The sequence below is a fragment of the Cervus elaphus genome, chromosome 30, assembly GCF_910594005.1.
Source record: "Cervus elaphus chromosome 30, mCerEla1.1, whole genome shotgun sequence".
Lineage (NCBI taxonomy): Eukaryota > Metazoa > Chordata > Mammalia > Artiodactyla > Cervidae > Cervus > Cervus elaphus.
In genome coordinates, this window is record NC_057844.1 from 83,045,351 (window position 1) to 83,067,142 (window position 21,792).

Here is a 21,792-nt window from a genome sequence, read left to right on the forward strand (position 1 = left end):
GTGGGGGCAGGTGTCTCTTACTCCAAGGCACATACATTGAATTATTTACCCTATAATTCCTTTCTAGGCACATGTCATTAATTACCTTTTATATTCATTTTCTATCAGTGTATTATGAGATACAATGCCAATGTAACTAGAAGCCAAAAAACATTTAAAAAATTTTATTTCTTTCTTTTTTATGAGTTTTAAAACAATTATTTGAAGGAACTATTATAAAGGTTTAAATGTGATATAATTACAGTATAATCTTGCTATATATTTATTTCATATTAAGTTATTGGGAAAAAGGCATAATATAGGACCTTCATAAGTACTCTTTCAAAATTACTTTTCAGAAATATTTCTGCTATTACTACTAACAATGCACTGTTGTGAGCTTTAGAATTAGGTTATTATAAAAAGACCTAAATCATAGAATTTCTGTAAAGATTCATTGTTTCTCTCCAAAAGTTCAGACTTCAAAAACAGACATTTTCATATTTTTAACTGCTTGCCCAACATTTAGTACTTTGACTTGTGATTATAATTAATGTTTTGTAATCTTTCACAATATAAGATACTTCTAGGTGAATTGAATGCCTTAGTAGAGCTGTATCCAGAAAGTTAAAGAGGAGCTGCAAAATTTTTTAATTTAGAATAAAATTCTGAAAAAAATGCTGTCTTCAGAAACTGTAAACCACCGCCCAGTGTATCAATAAGGTGTTATTGTGGCCCTCCAGTGGCTGACGGAGGAACTGCGGGTACCTTGTCAGTATCTTGAAAGATGGCTTCCCTGGTGGTGCAGTGGGAACGGATTCCCCAGCCAATGCAGGAGACACAAGAGACGGGGGTTCGATACCTGAGTCGGGAAGATACCATGGAGGAGGGCATGGCAGCCCACTCCAGTATCCTTGCCTGGAGAATCCCGTGGACAGAGGAGCCTGGAGGGCTACAGCCCATGGGGTCACAGAGAGTTGGATACAACTGAACATGCACGCACATCTTGAAAGATCCAGAAAAATACTTTTGAACCTTCCAGATTTTCATTCTTTTGGGAGAATTGCTTGTTCATCTTCATTATCACAGGTACAATTAATTGTGAGAAAAGAATAGCATTTTTAAGGAAATACGTCAAGAGAGAATTTCAGAGGCCAGGGTTTTCTGAGGGTCTGTAGTAAGAACACTTTAAAGCTGCAAACAGCCATCTCTGCAGTAGCAACTCGTGATAAGACATGTTGGGTCCAAGGCTTCATCTGCAATTCCCATTCCTGCTTCTGCGGGGAGAATGGTTGGCATGGAGCGAAAACAGGGTGTGGGAGGGTGGCCTAGGGGATTGGGATGCGAAAGGGTACCTGGCACAATAAATGTGGGTTAAAAGGAAGGTTATGAACATATGTGTAAGTGAATTTGTTATTTTTAAAAGAAATTCTGATCATTGCATAAATTAACTCTAATTCCTCCTTCCAAAGCTACTGAAGCACTTTTACTCTTAAGTTGAAAAAAACCAACAGTACATGCTGAGTTGTGTGTGTGTGTGTGTGTGTGCATATGTGTGTGTGTGTGTGTGTGTGTGAAGAGAGTGCCATCCTCCACTTCCCTGAGAGGATAGTGTGAGGAAGGCAGTCGTGTGCTGTGTGCATCACTCTCTTGTTACCATTATTTACCAGTAGGGATGAAGGATGTTAACAGTTTGCACTTGAGGAAAGAGTGACCTTAAAAATGCAACATTGTGTTGTATGGGCAGTGGATGACCTCTTAGCTGATGGAATGTTCCTGTCTCTTTGCTATAATTATCCCATTTTATTTAAGCACATGAATAGCACAGTAACTTTTTCTCTTTTCCTACAGGTCATGAGCATCTTAGAAGCATTTGGACATGCCAGGACCACTCTTAATGACCTGTCCAGCTGCTTCATAAAGTATTTTGAACTACAGTTCTGTGAGCGGAAAAAGCACTTAACTGGAGGTAAGTGTAAAATTAACAAGGAGACCTCAGGAGCTACAAGAAGGGGTCAAAGACACACTGAGCATGGCAGCAACAGTGACTGGTGTGTGTGTGCGCGCATGTGTGTACATGTGTGTATGTGCGTGCGTGCATGTGTACACACGTGTGCACGCATGCATGCGTGCACCTGCATGCGTGTGTATGCATGTGCATGTGTGCGTATGTGCACGTGCACGTGTGTGTGCGTGTGTGCGTGTCCGTGCGCGCGCGTGTGCCCATGTGTGTGTGTGCTTGTGTATGTGTGTGCGCGTGCGTGAGTGTGTGCATGTGTGTGCATGTGTGTGCGTGCACTTGTGCGTGTACAGTGTTTCAGCGTGCACATCCAGGGTGTCAAGTTATGAGTTCTAAAATTACCGCAAATTGAAAAATACTCTGAAATGCAAGGTGAACCTTCTACCATAGTGTTTGTACAGACCGTGTGACATGAAACCAAACCAAAAATAGCCGAAATGAATCACACTTGCCAAACAGAGGAGCAAACCAAAATACTCTAAATAAAGTATGACTTGAGCATGTAATTCCTTCAGGCAACATACAGTGAAATCTACTTTTAATAGCACTGAATCTGTATCTTAAAATGATTGAATTAAAACAAGTCAAAAATCAAAATAATCACTCCACTAACCCAAAACCTAACTGTTTCTAATTTTATTTACATATTTAATGTATATTTTGAACAAGCGGTTCCTGTTTAAAACCCAACTAATTTAAAATAAACTTAACGATTTTATATCTTTCAAATCAAAAAAGAGTATACATCCAAATTAATAACGTGAATACAACTGTATGCAGAGTGCCTGAATCTACTTGGAAGAACTGTTAATTTTAAAAATTTTGTAACAGCTGTCGGCACAAAAACAATCGCTAATTGTAATGACCTTTTAAATAGACCAGTTTTGTTTGGCGTTTCGAATTACCCCATCTTCCCTTCAGGAAACAAAAGTCACTTCTGACCCAAGTTTAGAAACAGATAACCTTTTTTTGTGTCCTTCCCAGCTGTCTCAGTGATAAAGAACCCACCTGCCAGTAGTGGAGATGTGGGTTTGATCCCTGGGCTGGGAAGATCCCCTGGAGAAGGGAATGGCAACCCACTCCAGTATTCTTGCCTGGGAATCCCACGGACAGAGGAGCCTGGCGGGATACAGTCCATGGGGTCACACCGAGTTGGACACAACTTAGCGACTAAGCAACAACAAACCTGTATTTTGCAGTTAGTTTATGTCTAAATCCCATTATGACTAAATGAAATTTGGTAAAAAAAAAATATGCATAAAAGTAGTAGGGAAGGATAATTTTAGCTGTTAAAGTTAGAGGTTTAAAATCTGCAACAGGAAAATTGTTGTTTTGTTTTTGATTTTTTAATCCATGGTTAAAAGATCTACTTGAAGGTCTACCATTTAGGAAAACCTCAGTGGACAGATGTCTTATGCATCAGACTCTGATTTCCATAGCTTCGCTTGTGACATCCCAGTGAGGACATCCGTCCAAGTGAAGGGATCACTGCATTTAGGAGCATTAATTCCTCCTGAGCTTTTCGGGCACCAGGGGTTGGAGCCACAGAAGCTGGGAGCTCAGGGGGTTCCAGAAGCCCATGTTCCAGCCCCTTGTCCCTCCAGGGGACCCAAAGATAAGCACAGGGCATAATCGGGAGCTTGATAGAACTGCAGAGTCATACTCCACCCTGAGCCTCAGGACTGGGAATCTTCAGCAGGATTCCTGCTGAATCAATTCCGACAGATACTAACATCTGAAAGCAGTGGTTCTAACTCAACCCGACTACGCTGGACACTCGGGTTTATGCACGATTCCCTTGGAGGAGATGCGGCGTCTTCGTGATTCAGTATTCCCTTTGCAAGACAGAGATACACTGAGTGGCTTCTGACGGTCTCGTTGTTTAGTCTCTTAGTTGTGTCTTTGCGACCCCATGGACTGGAGCCGTCCAGGCTCCTCCATCCGTGGGAATTCTCCAGGCAAGAATACTGGAGTGGGTGGCCATGTCCTCCTCCAGGGGATCTTCCCAAGCCGGGGATCGAACTTGGGTCTGCTGCGTTGCAGGCAGACTCTTTACCATCTGAGCCACCCAGGAAGTCCTTCTGACGGTCTTATCCATTCCTCACTTCGTTTACTTTTTTTCTGGATAGAGTTTAACACGCCCTCTTCAGGCATGTTAATTTAGAAGATTAGCGTCTGCCATCCAGACAAGAAGTAGCAGGCTTTCCAGGGGAGCCTTGTGCTAAGGAGTAGGCAGCCCCGCAGAGCTGCCGCAAGGTCAGACTGCGTCCCAGGCTGCAGGCTGGGACTCGGGGACGATAAATACTCCCGCGGGTGAACCGGAGGCACTCCCGGAGGCTGGGATGCGCCCGGCGTCAGTGCAGAGCTGAGGGCATCAGTGTATTCTCAGCCCGGCCTGCAGCTGAGCGCCTCCTCCTAGGACCGTGCTGGTCCAGGCTCCCACGGGGGAGGGCACCCCGCAGGCTGCACTTGCCCTGTGGTTCTCCCCCCATCCTTTTCTGAGGCTCACCTTCATTCAGTCCTGTCACCTATGTTTGCTGGGCAGCCTCCTGCTGCGTTCGTTTTAAAATGTGGCAAATTGATTTTGAAGTAGTTATATATATATATATATATATATATATATATATATATATATACATTTAATTTGAAGAATAAAACAACTGCTAATAAATAAAGAAGCATATAACGTTGGTGCTTGTTGAGGCTACATTAATAGATGTTTAATGCCTAGGACACGAGTGTTCAGAGGAGGCTAAAGGGAGCAGTCTGTGGGCTCAGATCTTAGTTTTACTCTGTTTAAGAGGAAGACGAGGAATGTTCAGAGGATGCTTATCAGGAGAGGGAGAATGCAAGGGCCCTCTGTGTTTGGAGTGAACTGTGAAGAAACTACAATGTACACTGCAAAGCCGAAGGCTCGAGCGAGTCATGACGAGTGTCTTCAAATGTTCACCCCCCACGGGGAGAGCGTCTTGAATAGAAAGACGGATTCTTTGTGCGGCAGAGAGTCGGCCGAGGTTCCAGAGGAGGAGCCTGCTCGTGACTGTGGTGCGCTGTCTCCCACCCCCTGCAAACGTTGAAGCAGGACGCAGAGCAGGAGCTAGCGTGCTAAAGACCATCCAACCTGCGATGCAGAGCTTGGACCAGAGGATGCTACGGACCTTCCCCCTGCTCCACGTCCTCTAGGTCCAAATAAGTGGTCTGTGTTAACACTGATGAGATCTTCCGATGCCAAGAAGAGCGGCTCGTTAGCGCTGCCGTCCCCCGGTGCTGGCGGCAGACGATACACAGAGTCGACAGGAGGAGACGGAGGGTGTTAGTGACCAGGAGCCGCTGTAACAAAGCGCCACGCCCTGGCGGAGAGCGCTCCTCCACAGGTTTGGAGGCTGCGAGCCCAGGATGCCGGTGCAGCAGGGCTGAGCCATCTCGGATTCTCGGGGAAGATTCTGTCCTTGATTTTCTGGCTGACCCTTGACTTGTAGAGACATCACCCTGCCCTGCTTTCTTGCGGGGGTTCTCCCTGGGTCTCTTTTCTTCTTATAAAGACACCGGTCATGTTGGGTTAGGACCCATTCCGCTCGGTACATTTTATCTTTCTAAAAAACAGTTATTCTATGTTTTACTGGATGATTCTGTTTATACCGTTGTGTTGGGTGTTTGCTTTGAAGTCAGTTGGATTGCATCCTGCTTCTCAAGGCCTGCAGGGTCGTCCAGGGGCTAAGACGTGTCTTTCTGACTCTCTTCCCCACCAGCATGTCATTGTGACCATTGCTGCATCCGCAGGGTCTAGCACTGCGTCTGGCAGAGTCAGTGGACAGTAGATCCAGAGTGAGCAAATGAATCAAGGGTGGAAGGAGTTTATAGCAGTAACTCTAACAGAGGATAAGGACTAGTAAAGCTCTAAAGGAACGTCGGGCTTCCCAGGCGGTTCAGTGATGAGTAATACACCTGCCATTGCAGGAGACATGGGTTCGATCCCTGGGTCAGGAAGATCCCAGGAGGAGGAAATGGCAATCCACTCCAGTATTGCTGCCTGGAGAATCCCACGGACAGAGGAGCCTTGGCGGGCTACAGTCCATGCGGTCGCACAGAGTCAGACACGACTTCACAGCTGAGCACACACACAAAGGAGTGTGAGCCCAGGATTGGCAGCTGAGTGGTTACAAGTCTCTGTTGGATTCCAAAGAGTGGCTGAAGCCGATGGTCGCACTCAGCTCAGACTCTGCAAGTCCCAGGCTCAGTTCTACCTCTGCCCCTATTTCTGTGACCTGGATCAAACCCCATAGAGGCTCTAAGCTTATTCTTAGGATGGAGAGGTTAGAGCTGAGACCAGGCAGAGCCTGGACGAGAATGGGTGAGTGTGAGATGCCAGGCCCGGAGACGCTGCTCTGATCTGGAAACTGCGTGCCTCTCAGCCTGGCCTTGTCTCAGCCGGAGTGCGTCTGCCAGCACCTGCTTTCAGATGAAACCTCACGCCTGGGGGTCCCAGGGCCCAGGGCCAGTGCTTAAGTGTTTTCTTTTCTTTTTTTTTTTTTTGTGAGACACGATTCACCCCACAACAGAGAATAAGGGCAGATCTATTGTGTTCGTCTTTACTCTTCAAAATTATTTTCAGTCTAAGAAAAGTATCATCATCACCTCCAAAAACAGGCACTTTCTGAACACTTCAAGAAACTGTAAGATCTGACTTTTGAGTTTTGAATAACTTCATCACCAAGAGCCCTTTTTCTGAATGAAAACTCTAAAAGGTATTAATTTAATTTGCTTTACATGGTTTTTAAAGGGAGCTGAGTTATTCAAATTAGTCCCGGGTAAAAGCCTTCTGAATTTTAAGCATTCACTAAAATAGTTAATCAAACTGGAGTAAGGTTTTTACACCTCAATTTAGGTTAAATATATGTAGGTTACAGGTTCATTTTATGCTTTATAGAGTCAAACCCAACTCAGCAATTGAACAGCAATTTCCTTAAATTATGAACACATATAATAGTTGTAATGATTTTATTGTTGTTGTTCTTTAGTTGTTAAGTTGTGTCTGAGTCTTTGCGACCCCATGGACCGCAGCACTCCAGGCTTCCCTGTCCTTCACTGTCTCCTTGAGTTTGCTCAAACTCAGGTCCATTGAGTCGGTGGTGCCATCCAACCATCTCATCCTCTATCGTCCCCTTCTCCTCCTGCCTTCAATCTTTCCCATCATCAGGGTCTTTTCCAGTGAGTCAGCTCGTCGCATCAGGTGGCCAAAGTATTGGAGCTTCAGCTTCAGCCGGTCCGATGAATATTCAGGGTTGATTTCCTTTAGGAGTGACTGGTTTGATCTCCCTGCAGTCCAAGGGACTCTCAAGAGTTTCCTCCAGCACAGAATTCAAAAGCATCCATTCTTCAGCGCTCAGCCTTCTTTATGGTCCAGCTCTCACAGCCGTATGTGATTTTATTATACTGGGAATGCTGTCTTACTCATTTAAGGGTGACAGATGCTGTCTGTTTCCTTTATTGATACTATTTTGATACCTCTATAACGCCAACTCCTTGATCAGGCATTCAAACACAAATTATATCATAAAAAATACACGTCTCAGTTTCATGAAACATCTGCTACAGTAAAGTAAGGATTGTTTCTTAATTTGAAGAAATTTTAATCAATAAATAACATTGTAGCCTGGCTTTTAGCCCAGGGTTTCCCCCCATCTGGTTACTTATTTGACAGTATAATCTTTCTAGGTTCCCTGAGCTCCGCTTCCGTCAGTGGGAAAGTTCCCTTAACACCAAGGGCATCTTCCGTCTTGAAGGAGAGGGAGGGTTCTCTCCCCCAGCTCCTTTCCTCGTGGTCAAATATGGGTACAGATCTATGAAATGCTTTCGCTGCATGTTATATGTAATCTGCCAACATACATATTGACATGTGTGTTTTCGGTTGTGAAACTTTCTGGAAGACATGCTCACATAGAATGTGGAGGATCACAGCATATTTCCAGTCAAGACTATTTCTGACATAAAACACTTTTAAAAACATACAAGTCTTGAAAACTCGAGAAATAAGTAAGAACTTTCTGTCTATGCACACTTCCATGAATGAGTCAGAAACCTTTCTAGCTCCAAAGCCTATCATTTTCCTTTCAGTATTCCAGTGTCATTTCAGGCACAACAAAAAGGCCTGCACTTGCCCCGCTTGGAAGAATATAAGAGTCTCATGAAAATTTGAATTTTTGGTTGTTTTGTGTTTTCTTCCATCTAAAAGCTCCTTCAAGATGGACTTAAAAATATATATATATACTGATCAGAATTCTGCTAATCCACAGCAATTTTATTCACTGCTGGAGATGAGCTAACTAGGATGATTACTAATTATTCCATTTTGGAAAGATGAAGTGTATTGATGTCACTTTATGATGTGGAATTTGATTAGTTCTGAATGCTGCTTTAAATTAAGCTTGTGTGTTGGCTTGAACAAATGGGCATCAGGTCAGTCTTTTCTCTGAGGGTAGAAGCTTGGTGATCAGAAGGATGAATGAAGGTCCTCCGTTTTCACCTGGCATGTCTTTAGTTAGTGCCCAGAAAACCACAGTAGGGACCGCTCTGACAGATTGTTTCCTAGGAGTGCAGATTTTAGCCGTTAGCTACTTCAGGGTTAATACTATTAATAACCAATGGAACGTGTTTTCAGGATTTTGCTTAAGAAAGAAAAGTAAAATTTAATAATTTAGACCTCAACTTGAAATTTACCGCCTTATTCAATGCTTATGGAAAAACGGAAAAGAAACTATACCACCTCTTTCTAATTTTATCACTTTTGGGCTTTAATACCACTAATTAAAGGGCTATTTTGCAGTCAAATGCTCTACCACTGAGCTATACCCCCTCTGCTAAAGGGCTATTTTGAAAGAGTTTTTCTTTATGCACTCATGGCAACCTTTCTAGAAGGTGTTCAGTGAGACAACTTTTCTTAATAAGATTTATTAATTTTGAGCCTTTTAAAACACTGAACATCATTCTGAGACTAAATTGACCACTCACAAGATTTACAGGAATAAAGCACTGAAGAAATGATTCCATTGGTTCACTTGGATTCACTGTATAAAACCAAAGATTGGAGACCTCACATTTTTGCTTTTAGAGACTGGACTCCAGAATAATTAGTTGCAAACTCATTATATGAGTTGTTCATAGTTCAAATGTAGGGGAAATTGAATTTATTTACCTTCCTAAAACTGCTATTAGGATCCAAAAAAATTATTGATCATAAATTTTTGGTTCCAAGTGGAAAACTATAGTCATTCACAATTGCATCTAAAATTGAAATGTGCAGCTATTTACTGCCATTCACACTGATAAGAATAAACCTAAATTCAAATGAAAAGCATACTCCAGAAACAGTAGAATTGTCAGCATGTCAAATATATGTCAAAAGTTCTGACCAACACCAGAGTCTGAATTTCCAGCCCTATCTTTGAAGCAGAGCCAAGGTTGTCATTCCCATGTTACATACTTTCATCATTTCCCACCTACTTTAAATGGACTTTCATCATCTACAGTCTGTGACATCGACTCGATTTCATTAAAATTAAAATTTTCTGTTCTATGAAAGACACTGTTAAGAGAATGAAATGGTGAGCCCCAGGCGTGGGGAAAATATTTGCAAAAGACACATCTGATGAAAGATAGTTGTCTGAAGTCTGTTCTCTAGGTTGGCATGTCTGTTCCTGCCCTGCATAGGTTCATCAGAACTGTTTTTCTAGATTCTGTATGCATTACTATACAGAATTTGTTTTTCTCTTTCTGACTTATTTCACTCTATATAACAGGCTCTAGATTCATCCACCTCACTAGAATGAACTCAAACGTGTTCCTTTTTATGGATAAATAATATTCCATTGTGTATACATAACTTTGTGTATATGTACATTGTGTATATGTGTAACTTCTTTATCCATTCATCTGCCGATGGACGTCTAGGTTGCTTCCACGCCCTAGCTCTTGTAAAGAATGCAGCCACAGAGAAGGGACTTTGGACCCAGTGGGGGAAGGAGAGGGTGGGGCAATCAGAGAACGGCGCTGACATACATGCACTGTTGCGTGTAGAGAGACCGGCGCTGACATACATGCACTGTTGCGTGTAGAGAGAACGGCGCTGACATACATGCACTGTTGCATGTAAAGAGAGACCGGCGCTGACATACATGCACTGTTGCGTGTAAAGAGAGACCGGCGCTGACATACATGCACTGTTGCGTGTAGAGAGACCAGCGCTGACATACATGCACTGTTGCGTGTAGAGAGAGACCGGCGCTGACATACATGCACTGTTGCGTGTAAAGAGAGACCGGCACTGACATACATGCACTGTTGTGTGTAAAGAGAGAATGGCGCTGACATACATGCACTGTTGCGTGTAGAGAGAGACCGGCGCTGACATACATGCACTGTTGCGTGTAGAGAGAACGGCGCTGACATACATGCACTGTTGCGTGTAGAGAGAACGGCGCTGACATACATGCACTGTTGCGTGTAGAGAGAACAGCGCTGACATACATGCACTGTTGTGTGTAAAGAGAGAACGGCGCTGACATACATGCACTGTTGCATGTAGAGAGAGAACGGCGCTGACATACATGCACTGTTGCGTGTAGAGAGAGACCAGCGCTGACATACATGCACTGTTGCGTGTAGAGAGAGACCGGTGCTGACATACATGCACTGTTGCGTGTAAAGAGAGACCGGCACTGACATACATGCACTGTTGCGTGTAAAGAGAGAATGGCGCTGACATACATGCACTGTTGCGTGTAGAGAGAGACCGGCGCTGACATACATGCACTGTTGCGTGTAGAGAGACCGGCGCTGACATACATGCACTGTTGCGTGTAGAGAGAACAGCGCTGACATACATGCACTGTTGCGTGTAGAGAGACCGGCGCTGACATACATGCACTGTTGCGTGTAGAGAGACCGGCGCTGACATACATGCACTGTTGCGTGTAGAGAGACCGGCGCTGACATACATGCACTGTTGCGTGTAGAGAGACCGGCGCTGACATACATGCACTGTTGCGTGTAAAGAGAGAACGGGGCTGACATACATGCACTGTTGCGTGTAGAGAGACCAGCGCTGACATACATGCACTGTTGCGTGTAGAGAGAGACCGGCGCTGACATACATGCACTGTTGCGTGTAAAGAGAGACCAGCACTGACATACATGCACTGTTGCGTGTAAAGAGAGAATGACGCTGACATACATGCACTGTTGCGTGTAGAGAGAGACCGGCGCTGACATACATGCACTGTTGCGTGTAGAGAGAACGGCGCTGACATACATGCACTGTTGCGTGTAGAGAGAACAGCGCTGACATACATGCACTGTTGCATGTAGAGAGACCGGCGCTGACATACATGCACTGTTGCGTGTAGAGAGACCGGCGCTGACATACATGCACTGTTGCGTGTAAAGAGAGAACGGCGCTGACATACATGCACTGTTGCGTGTAGAGAGAGACCGGCGCTGACATACATGCACTGTTGCGTGTAAAGAGAGACCGGCGCTGACATACATGCACTGTTGCGTGTAAAGAGAGACCGGCGCTGACATACATGCACTGTTGCGTGTAGAGAGACCGGCGCTGACATACATGCACTGTTGCGTGTAGAGAGACCGGCGCTGACATACATGCGCTGTTGCGTGTACAGCAGAGAGCCAGTGGGAAGCTGCTCTGCGGGCACGGGGGTCCGCCTCTGTGATGAGCAGAGGGTGGGGTGGGCGGGTGTGGGGAGGAGGTCTAGTGGGGAGGGACTCGTGTATGTGTGGCTGATTCATGTTGTATGGCAGAAGCCAACACAACGTTGTAAAGCAATCATCCAATTAAAAAGAAAAAAATTAAGACAAGATTGTTGTCTAAAATATATGAAGAACTCAATATTTAACAGTAAGAAAACACCCCAGTTTTTAAAACGGACATCTCAACATACATATCACCAAGGAAGACAGACAAATGGGAAATAAGAATGTGAAAGAATGTTCTGTGTTATATGTCACCTAGGAAACGCAGATTAGCACAAGGGTGAAGTACCACCGCTCACCTGTTAGAATCGCTAAAATCCCACACACCGACAACATGAAATACTGGCAAGGAGGTGGGGCAACAGGAACTCTGATCTGTTGTTTATGGGAACACAAAATGGTCCGGCTACTTTGGGAGACAGCTTGGCAGTGTCGTCCAAAGCTGATCATAGTCTTACCACATGATCCGCGAAGCACGTTCCTTGGCATTGACTCAGCTGAGTTGAAAACAACATCTCCACGTAGTGTAGACACGAATGTTCATCATTGCAAAAACCGGAAGCAACCAAGATGTCTTTTAATAGGTGATTAGATAAACAAATTGTAGTACATTCATTCAATGGACTAGTATTCACTGATAAAAAATAAGCTATAAAGCCTTAAGAGGACAAAAAAGGACCCTTAAATACGTATTATTATGTGAAAGAAGACAGTCTGAAAAGGGTACTTACTGTGTGATTCCCACTATATAACATTCACGAAAAGGCAAAACTGTCGTGACAGCGCAGAGATCATCGGTTGCCAGGAGCTGGGGAGAGGGAGGCGTCAGGACGTGTGTCGGTGACTTCAGGGCAGTGAAACTATTCTGTATGACGCTGTCATGGCGCACTCATGGCGTATCGTTGTTCAGTCGCTCAGTCGTGCCCAGCTCGTTGCGACCCCAGGGATGCAGCACGCCAGGCCTCCCTGTCCTTCAGTCTCCCAGAGCTTGCTCACACTTATGTCCATTGAGTCAGTGATGCCATTCAACCATCCAGTCTATACACATGTTGTATATATTTCTCAAAACCTGTACAACTATATAACACAAAAGTGAATACCAATTTAAATTACAGACTTTAGTCAATAATAGTGTATCCGTATTGGTTCATTTGTTTTAACCAATGTACCACTCTAATGCAAGATATTAATAATAGGGGAATCAATTTATTAGGGAAGGGAGAAAGGATATATTGGAACTCTCAGTACTTTCTGCTTAATTTTTCTGGACCTAAAAAGTTTCTCTGAAAATAAAGTCCATTATTTTGTTTTTTTAAAAAGTCTGTGTTTGAAAAGAAGCTGCATTCCTGTCTCTTCTGATTAATATGTGTGAATGTACGGACCTGAAACTAATAATGCCATTTAACAGAATTCCTCTTCTTTTCTTTAACCAGCCAGAATTTTTACTTATATGCTAGAGAAATCCAGACTTGTTTCACAGCCTCCTGGCCAGAGCAATTTTCTCATCTTCTACTTACTGATGGATGGATTATCTGCAGAAGAGAAGTATGGACTGCACCTTAATAATTTACATGCCCATCGGTAAGTGATTATGTATCTTCAGTTTGATAGTTCTGCCTTCTAATTGTGGTTGCGTTTTAGCAGTCTTAGTTTCTTCTTATTTTTCAGAGAAGAAATGGTGACTTCTTTTAGGAGAATAATTGGATACAGTGTTAGATTTGAACTATCTGTGTAACAGGGTTATTATCATTTATTGAGTGTTTAGGTGAAGTTTGTTGTATGTGTATTATCTTAATATTTCTATTTTTCTAGTTTTCAGGTCAGAATAGATTAGCACATGTATATGCATTAGTGTTCCTTTGGGATATTTTGGATGTAACGTGGGTTGTGAATTCCTAATCTGGGGTCATCTTTTGAAGATCCCCTGGAGAAGGGAAAGGCTACCCACTCCAGTATTCTGGTCTGGAGAATTCCATGGACTGCATAGTCCATGGAGTTGCAAAGAGTCGGACACAGCTGAGTGACTTTCATTCACTTCACTTTGAAATAATGGGACATGATATTTGAGCAATTATGGTGCATTAGGAACAGATTCGGTTAATAATGGCTTCAGATGAACCGTACACCCAAGCTGGGGGGCACTGATTTCTGCAGGGGAGGCAGACCGTGTTTGTTAGAATGAGGGGGCCTTGGTCACAGGATGGCCGTGCAGGGGGCGTCTTTGCGATGTATGCGTTTCCACCGACCGCCTGACCCCGTGTGCCTCCCTGCAAGGACGGGTCCACGCTTGGAGAGGATGAGGATGAACCAGCAAAGAGCGTGATACCCACTCAGAGGAGGATGGGGGAGAGAGGGGGCAGAGGGTGGTGGGTGGGCAGGTCCAAACCCAGCGCTGAATTCCTGGCCGAGCGGCGAGGAGGAGCCACGCTCTGATAGAGCTGCGCCTCAACTTCAGACGTCCTGAGTGTTGGTTCACTGGCTGCTTGTTGCCGGATTCAAGAAGAATGGTGCGCTCGTGATTTTATGAGAACTTTTGTGAGAGAAAATAAAGGGTGCGTGAGGAGGAGGAGGGCCTCCCAGGGGGCGCTGGAGGTAAAGAACCCATTGCCAATGCAGGAGAGGGAAGAGACCTGAGTTTGATCCCTGGGTGGGGAAGATCCCCCGGAGGAGGGCATGGCAACCCTCTCCAGTATTCCTGCCTGGAGAATCCCGTGGGCAGAGGAGCCTGGAGGGCTACAGTCCATGGGGTTGCAAAGTCGGACACGCCTGAGCGACCGAACACGCATGCACGGCGGGGCGGAGCATGGCCAGAGGACCAGTCACGTTTGGGAGCGGACACAGAGGTGGAGGGACCCGGAGCCTGCGCTGAGGGGGGGCCTTTCCCAGGCCCCCTGGGGTCTCCATGGAGCTGGACCCCCAGACCCGTCCGGGAAGGGACAGGACCACGTCTGCGGAGGGGAAGGAGGTGGGGCCTGCGCCCGGGGGAGGGGAATGAACTGGCCTTATTCTAAAATTATTCTAGATTATTATTTAATGACAGCTCTCGTTCGGTTTCTCTGGAACTGTTACATCCAACAGTACAGATCCTGTTTATCATGTTGAACAGAGACATAAAGTGAAGAAGGCCTTATCAAAATTGTTGTTCACAGCGAGAGATTGGAGATTTACTGTCCCCCAAAACAAGAGAAATTCCGAAGAAAAAGAAAACACTGATATTGAAGCATGATAGCCCAGGCAAAGGCAATTTTAAAAATAGAAACTCTTCTGAAGCTCCAATACTTTGGCCATCTGATGTGAAGAGCTGATTCATTGGAAAAGACCCTGATGCTGGCAAAGACTGAAGGCCGGAGGAGCAGGGGACGAGGGAGGATGAGATGGTTGGATGGCGTCACCGACTCGATGGACACGAGTTTGCATAAACTCCGGGAGACAGTGAAGGACAGGGAAGTCTGGCATGTTACGGTCCATGGGGTCACAAAGTGTCCGACACAATTGAGAGACTGAGCAACAGCAAACCCACAAGAGCACTGGGTATTTTTCTAATCAAATCGCCTCGTTTCCTAAAGGAAGAAATCAGACCTGGAGGTGTAGGGCGCCCTGTACTGAAGTGCATATACAACAGCAGTCGTGAGATAACCCGTTCTTGAATCACTCTCTGTTTTTCTACATCGTACGTCTCTGGGGGGTGGGGACTGCATCCGACTGGGGCCTATTGGGGTGTTCCGGGCCGCCTGTGGGGAAGAAAAGTCTTGGTTGTTTGCATTCCTCATCTTTCCTACCAGCAAAGGCTCAAAGCTGACGGCAGACCATTGCGTTAGATGGTGCGTCTGCACGCGTTTGCGTGCGTGCTTGTACACGCGTGTGCCTGGCATTGCAGACGCAGAGCCGCTGGGGAACAAAAGGCAGCCGTCTAGTCCAGCATTCAGAGATACAATTCAGCCTCTTGGTCTGTGGTTTGGACCCCTCTTTTGAAGTGTGAGAGCGTGTGGGAGAAAACAAGTGTTTCTTTATTGACCTCTGTTCCAACATCCGTTTCTCTTTGCAAAAGAGAGCTTGGAATGGCTGAGGCCATTTAGAAAGTCAAACGTCAGGGCTTGCTTTGTGAGAAGGCCCAACAGGAAAGAACTCAGCAAAATCATGAATAATTCAAGTCTCTTGAACAAAGAAGTTATTTTATTAAAATGAATTATAAATATCTAACGAGTGCAAAACAACATTCCTCAATAAAAATGTACACCGCCACTCCAGATTCATAAAACATATCCATTGGAGCATTTCTACAATGACAGTCCCACAGACAGAGTACTCTTTAATAATAAGACAAGCAGTTTTGCAAGTTATAATGCCTTACGCCGCCCGACATTTTTGTGATTTGTGTCATGCCGGTCTTTTCACAGTCACAGCGCTCGTGGGTTTTCTCACTTTTACAGTCCTGGTCAGGCTTGAGGAGCTTATATTTGTACTGGGGTATATCATCTTTGCTTGGTGATTACATATATTAAGTACCAGAGTTTTGTAAATTGTTTGGCTTGCTCACAATCAATAGTATTAATAACTTATTCGCTTTCTAACCGTTCACAATTTGATGATCTTTCTGAGTTTCCTCCTTAAGGAATTCATAGGTAAAGGATATCACTATATAGCTATATTTATATAACTATAGATTGTTATATAAACAATATATAAATAAACTGCATATTGTTTATATATAAACAATATTATCACACCTACTCATCTGATTTTAAGAGATATTGATATATTGTCAAGTAGAAAAAAATCAGCATCTCCTTTACCATCTAAATGTCCCTTTGCTTATTCAATGCGTATTCCATAATGCAGCTTGTCTTGAGATTTTCATGAGGTATGTTGAGTCTTTAATGCAAACATTGCAAACATTTGCAAACCTGCATCCTTAAAATGCATCTTTTCTTTACTACTACCAACTGATTACCTACATGAGACATATACATAAACATGGGACAGGAGTTGTAAGCTGAGGACATATCCAAGATTCATCATGTGTCCTTATGTGACCAGAACTCCAAAGAGAAGAAAGGATTATTGTAACTGATGCTACTGCAGCTAAAGCTACAGAAGTGTTTTTTTTTTTTTTTTTTTCTGGTTCTTATTTGGAACTAAAAGTTTTCAGAGTCTCACATGAAAATTTATGGAAGTTTATTTTAGTGTTAAATGCACCTAAAAATGCTGTCTTGTTTGTAAAATTGGAACAGTATCTAGAACAAGCAGATAGCACTCTTGTTTATAGAATAGAAACGGAGCAGATCTAGACATCAAATCTTATAGCTTAACTGCATGAAAGCAATATTTATAACACTTTGCCTAGAATCTTCCTGGACAGGTGGTTTAAACAACGACCACCGGAGAAATGTCTCTGGGTCCTGACAATTTGAGCAGCAGCAGTAAGTTGCATTACAGACAACTACCACTAGATGGCACACTCGCCACAAAGTCGGACTGCCAAAATACATACCTATCTCCATCATTAAAGGTTTCTCTGTTTTTTTCAAACTCACTTATTTTTAATTGAAGGAAAGTTGCTTCACAGTAAATCTACGGCTTCCACGTGAGTCAGCCAGCGGTATACGAGTGTGCGCTCCCTCGGGAGCCTCCCTCCCACCTCCCACCCCTTCCCACCCTTCTGGGTTGTTACCGAGCCGGGGTTTGCGTCCCCTGAGACACGCGGGAAATTCCCTTGGGCTGCCTGTGTCACACGTGGTGGTGTAGATGCTTCCATGTCGCTCTGTCCCCTCCTCCCTCCTCTCCTTCCTCCCCCACCCGTGTCCACAAGTGCCTTCTCTGTGTCTGCGTCTCCACTCTTGTCCTGTAAACACGTTCGTCAGTACCAAGTTCCTAGATTCCGTGTATATGCGTTAATGTGTGATATTTGTTTCCCTCTTTCTTATTTCACTCTGTGTAATGGAGTCTAGGTTCACCCACCTCATTAGAACGGACTCAAATATGTTCCCTTCTACGGCTGGGTGATACTCTGTCGTATAAACGTGCCAGTTTCTCTACCCGTTCATCCGCTGATGGGCATCTGGGTTGCCTCCCTGTCCGAGCTATTGTCAGTTATGCTGCGGTGAATGTTGGGGTACACGTGTCTTCTTTAGTTTTGTTTTCCTCAGGGTATACGCCAAGGAGTGGGATCGCTGGGTCCTATGGTTCTACTCCCAGTTTTTTGAGGAATCTCCATAGTGGCTGTATCATTTTCCATTTCCACTGACAGTGCAAGAGGGTTCCCACTTCTCCACACCCTCCGCAGCATTTATTGTTTGTGGGGTTTTTTGATGATGGCCATTCTGACCGGTGTGAGATATTTCATTGTGGTTTTGATGTGCACTTCTGTAATAATGAGCGATGTTGAGCATCTTTTCATGTGTTTGTTAGCCGTCTGTATGTCTTCTTTGGAGAAGTGTCTGTTCAGGTCTCGTGGCCGCTTTCTGATTGGGCTGACTGTTTTTCTGTCACTGAGTTGCGTGAGCTGCTTGTGTGTTGGAAGGAACTCTTTGTCAGTCTCCATGTCCAGGCTGTGCGGCCGTGTCCCTTCTTCCTTCTGGTTTCTGTCCTTGATGGTACGGTTGAGCCAGTGTTGTGCGTAGGCTTCGTGTTGGGAGTGGTCTGTGTTTGCATTCTGGTGGGGGGAGGTGAGTTTTGGGGGTTTTTCCCCTGATGGGTAGGGCTGTGTGAGGCCATATGTTTTGGGTGTCCCTGGTAATCCTGGCTGCCCCTGGTTGCGTTTGTGTTCTTGTCCTGCTTGCTGTTCAGGTGAAGTATCTTGCCCTGAGTCCTGCCAGCAGTTGGGTGATGCCAGCCCTTGTATACAGGCGGAGGCCTTTCCCAGAGTTCTCACTAATTAATGCTCCCCGGGGTTGGGAGTTCTCTGGCAGCCTAGGGTCTGGGACTCAGTGCTCCCACTGCAAAGGCTCAGGCCCGATCTCTGGCCAGGGGACAAGACTCCACAGGCCATTTGTTGTGGCGTCAAAGGGATTAAAACAAACGTACCGTGCACTAGTGGTAAGGAACTCGCCCGCCAGTGCAGATGTAACAGACACGGGTTCCATCCCTGGGTCCGGAAGATGCCCTGGAGAAGGGAATAGCAGCCCTCTCCAGGATTCTTGCCTGGAGAATCCCATGGACACAGGAGCCTGGCGGGCCACAGTCCATAGGGTCGCAAAGAGTCGGACACAGCTAACTTGACCTAACACAGAAGCAAGAAACAAAAGATGACCCCCAGACAAATGGTGAGTACAGAATCAAGCAAATAATAACAAAAATAATGGAACATGCACACACACATACACACACAAACAAAACCAAAACAGTCCAAAGGAAAGAAAGTGTGAGAGACTGACCCAGTGAGCAAAGGAGACCAAAAATGATATCGACCAATTAAAAAAAAAAATCTAAAGCACAAACCAGAAAACCAAAGCAAGGTGCCAACTGGGGAATAAAGCAGAGAAGACAAACCAAACTAACAAACACGGTGAAAAAAAGAAAGAAAAATAGGAAAAGAAAGGGAGAATAGGAAATCAAAGTTAAATAGAAGTATATAAGAAAAGGTTTATATGCATTAAAGAATATCTACAGCAGGAAAAGAGCAATAAGAAGACACACAAAAAATATTTTAAAAATAAATTTTGAAAAATTAGAAGAAAAAAGAACAGAATTGCAAAAGTCCAACTGAGAGGCAAAAACATATAAAGAAATAAAAAACGGGATTTAAAAAAAGTTTCTCATAAGTTTAAATAGAGTTATTAGAATTAATAAAGCCAACAACCACAGTAACAGAGGAAAAAAAGAAAAGGAAGAACAAAAAAATCCAGAACCAAACAGAACAAGTCAAAATTAAGAAGAAGAATAAGAAACGTTTTTCTGAGATGTCAGCAGCCCGCATCCTTCCCCGCACTGAGTCAGAGTCGCCATCCCTCCGAGGATGCCCTCCAGCTCCGGGCTGGTCTCTGGAGCTGCTGTGGGGCAACCCAGAGTCTCATCTAGTCCTGCTCTGGCGTATTCTGGCCTCCGGTGTCCTTAGCTGCCAGGGCTACTGAGTTTTCTTTGGTGGGAACCCTCATTGTCCTTCTAAATATTCGACAGGCACAGAGTCTGCCTCGTTGGTCGTGTGGGTTTAATCTGCAGCTGGTACAGCTGCTGGGACGGTTTTCTGGCCTCTTCCTTAGCTGCACTGCCCCTGGGTTCAGTTGGTCTTCAGCTGTGGTTTTATCTCCACCGCTGCCTGAGTATCGTCCACTGGGGTTGCTCCTGAGGCTGCCCTGGAGGGCCTGGGTCTGCCCCAGGGAGGACCAGCTGTGGAGGGGGCGCAGCGGCTTGGATCGCGGGGACCCTGGCGGCCCCGAGTGTGCAGGGACGCTGTGGCCCAACTGGAGCCTCCTTCCAGCCTCTGGCCCCTTTTTGGCTGCTCCTTCTCTGTGGCTCTGCGTGTTCAAGGCACTTAAACGGCCCCCCTGGCTGGAGACCTTCTCTGTCGCTCAATGCGTCAAGCACTTAAAGACCAGCTTCCTCCCGGGTCCTTCTCGGTTCTTCAGCTGCCACCACCGGAGGGAGAGGCCCCAGGGATGGCTCCACCCGCCGCGTGGGACTCCGCAGGATCTCTCATGGCTGCCGGTTCCCCCACAGGTGATCCCACCGCAGTCCCCTCCCTCTCGTCTCCCCGGCCCTCTCCCCACAGTCAAAGTGGACCTTGCCCTGGGGTTAAGCTCCAGTCCGATCCCCACGGCCCAGCACCCAGCTGCTGCGCCTTTTAGGGTTCTCGCCTCCCTGTCCGGGGTACACAGACCAGCAGCAGGGATTGTCTATGTGGCTCTCGGTCCTTTCAGCCTCAGCCGGTCACGGATGAGCTGCTGCGCTCTCCAGGAGCCTCCGATTGCCCTCTGTCCCGAACAGTCGCCCTGACGGGGGATCAGACCCCTGCTTCGGTCCCCCCAGCCCCACCTGCTGTCACGGGTGCAGGTCTGGTCCTGTTCAGTCTCCTCCTTCACCCTTCCGGGTTTTGCGAGGATCTGTACATTCCTCTCCGGTGCCCGGGGTCCCCTGCCAGCTCTCAGCTGGTGCCCTGAGAGATCCTCCGCATCCGAGGGTGTGTTCCTGACGCATCCCTGAGGGGAGCCGCACTCTAGTCCACCCACCCCGCCCCCATCCTCTCTCCAAAGGTCTCTTTTTAATTGACCGTCCTTCCTATGATTCCTTTTTTTTCTTTTTCTTGGCTGTTTGTTTCCATCCAAACATTTCAAGTGATACCAACACTGCATCTGGAAAGTAAATACAGTGTCTGTTCCTGGGAATTGAGTTTTAAAGAAAGTTAGAAGTCGGCATCAATTGCTTATCTTCAGCCTGCTTGACGCAGCTCTTACGGATTTAGTCCCAGAGCAGCTGGGCTCTGAAATCTAGAGAAGTCATTCCTCACCTCCCTTCATGTTGATTAATGATGGAAGTGACTGGGGTGCGGCCTCAGAGCGTTCTCTGCAAAGGTCAGATCTGAATTATAAACCGAGAGCAAGCAATTGTTTGACGGAGCGCGTGTGACCTGCTTCTAACCTTGCGTGTCAGTGAAGGGAAACTCTGAGTCACCGAGCACTTGAACTTGAGAGGGCTGCCCCCCGTGCACCTGTCACGGTAGGTGAGGCAGCTCTGAACTCTCGGTGAATGTGCATTCTTTTTCTTGCTAAGGGTTTATTATGCGTGTTGAACTTAACCTGAGAAAGACGCACACAATTTTAAGCAGTTAAGAGTAACTTTAAATTTCTTTGAGGATGATTTTTAAGGATGCTGTGATACAATCAACAGTTTACTCAGTACACATTTTATGCACCCAAAGCTTAAAGATGGTCCTGAGACAAAGGTTGGAGGCAGGAGGTATATTCTATTTCTGACTGATTCTATTATTGATTAAATGATGATCACAATTGTGATACATGCAGCTTACGGAGCACTTACCTTAGTTGGGTCCCCTCCTGGCCCTCCCTTGTCATGGTGGATCCCCACCTGTT

The 21,792-nt window shown here is 45.4% G+C and overlaps 1 protein-coding gene across 3 annotated transcripts in view; it reads left to right on the plus strand.

The window, feature by feature from the left end:
- Positions 1-21,792, plus strand: part of MYO16 (myosin XVI) — a 504,859-nt gene that overhangs the window by 255,541 nt on the left and 227,526 nt on the right. For all 3 annotated transcript variants that reach the window (XM_043891888.1, XM_043891887.1, XM_043891889.1), the window contains 2 exons: positions 1,831-1,948; positions 13,201-13,348. In XM_043891888.1, coding sequence (XP_043747823.1) covers positions 1,831-1,948; positions 13,201-13,348 — 266 coding nt within the window. The remainder of the gene's footprint in view (positions 1-1,830; positions 1,949-13,200; positions 13,349-21,792) is intronic.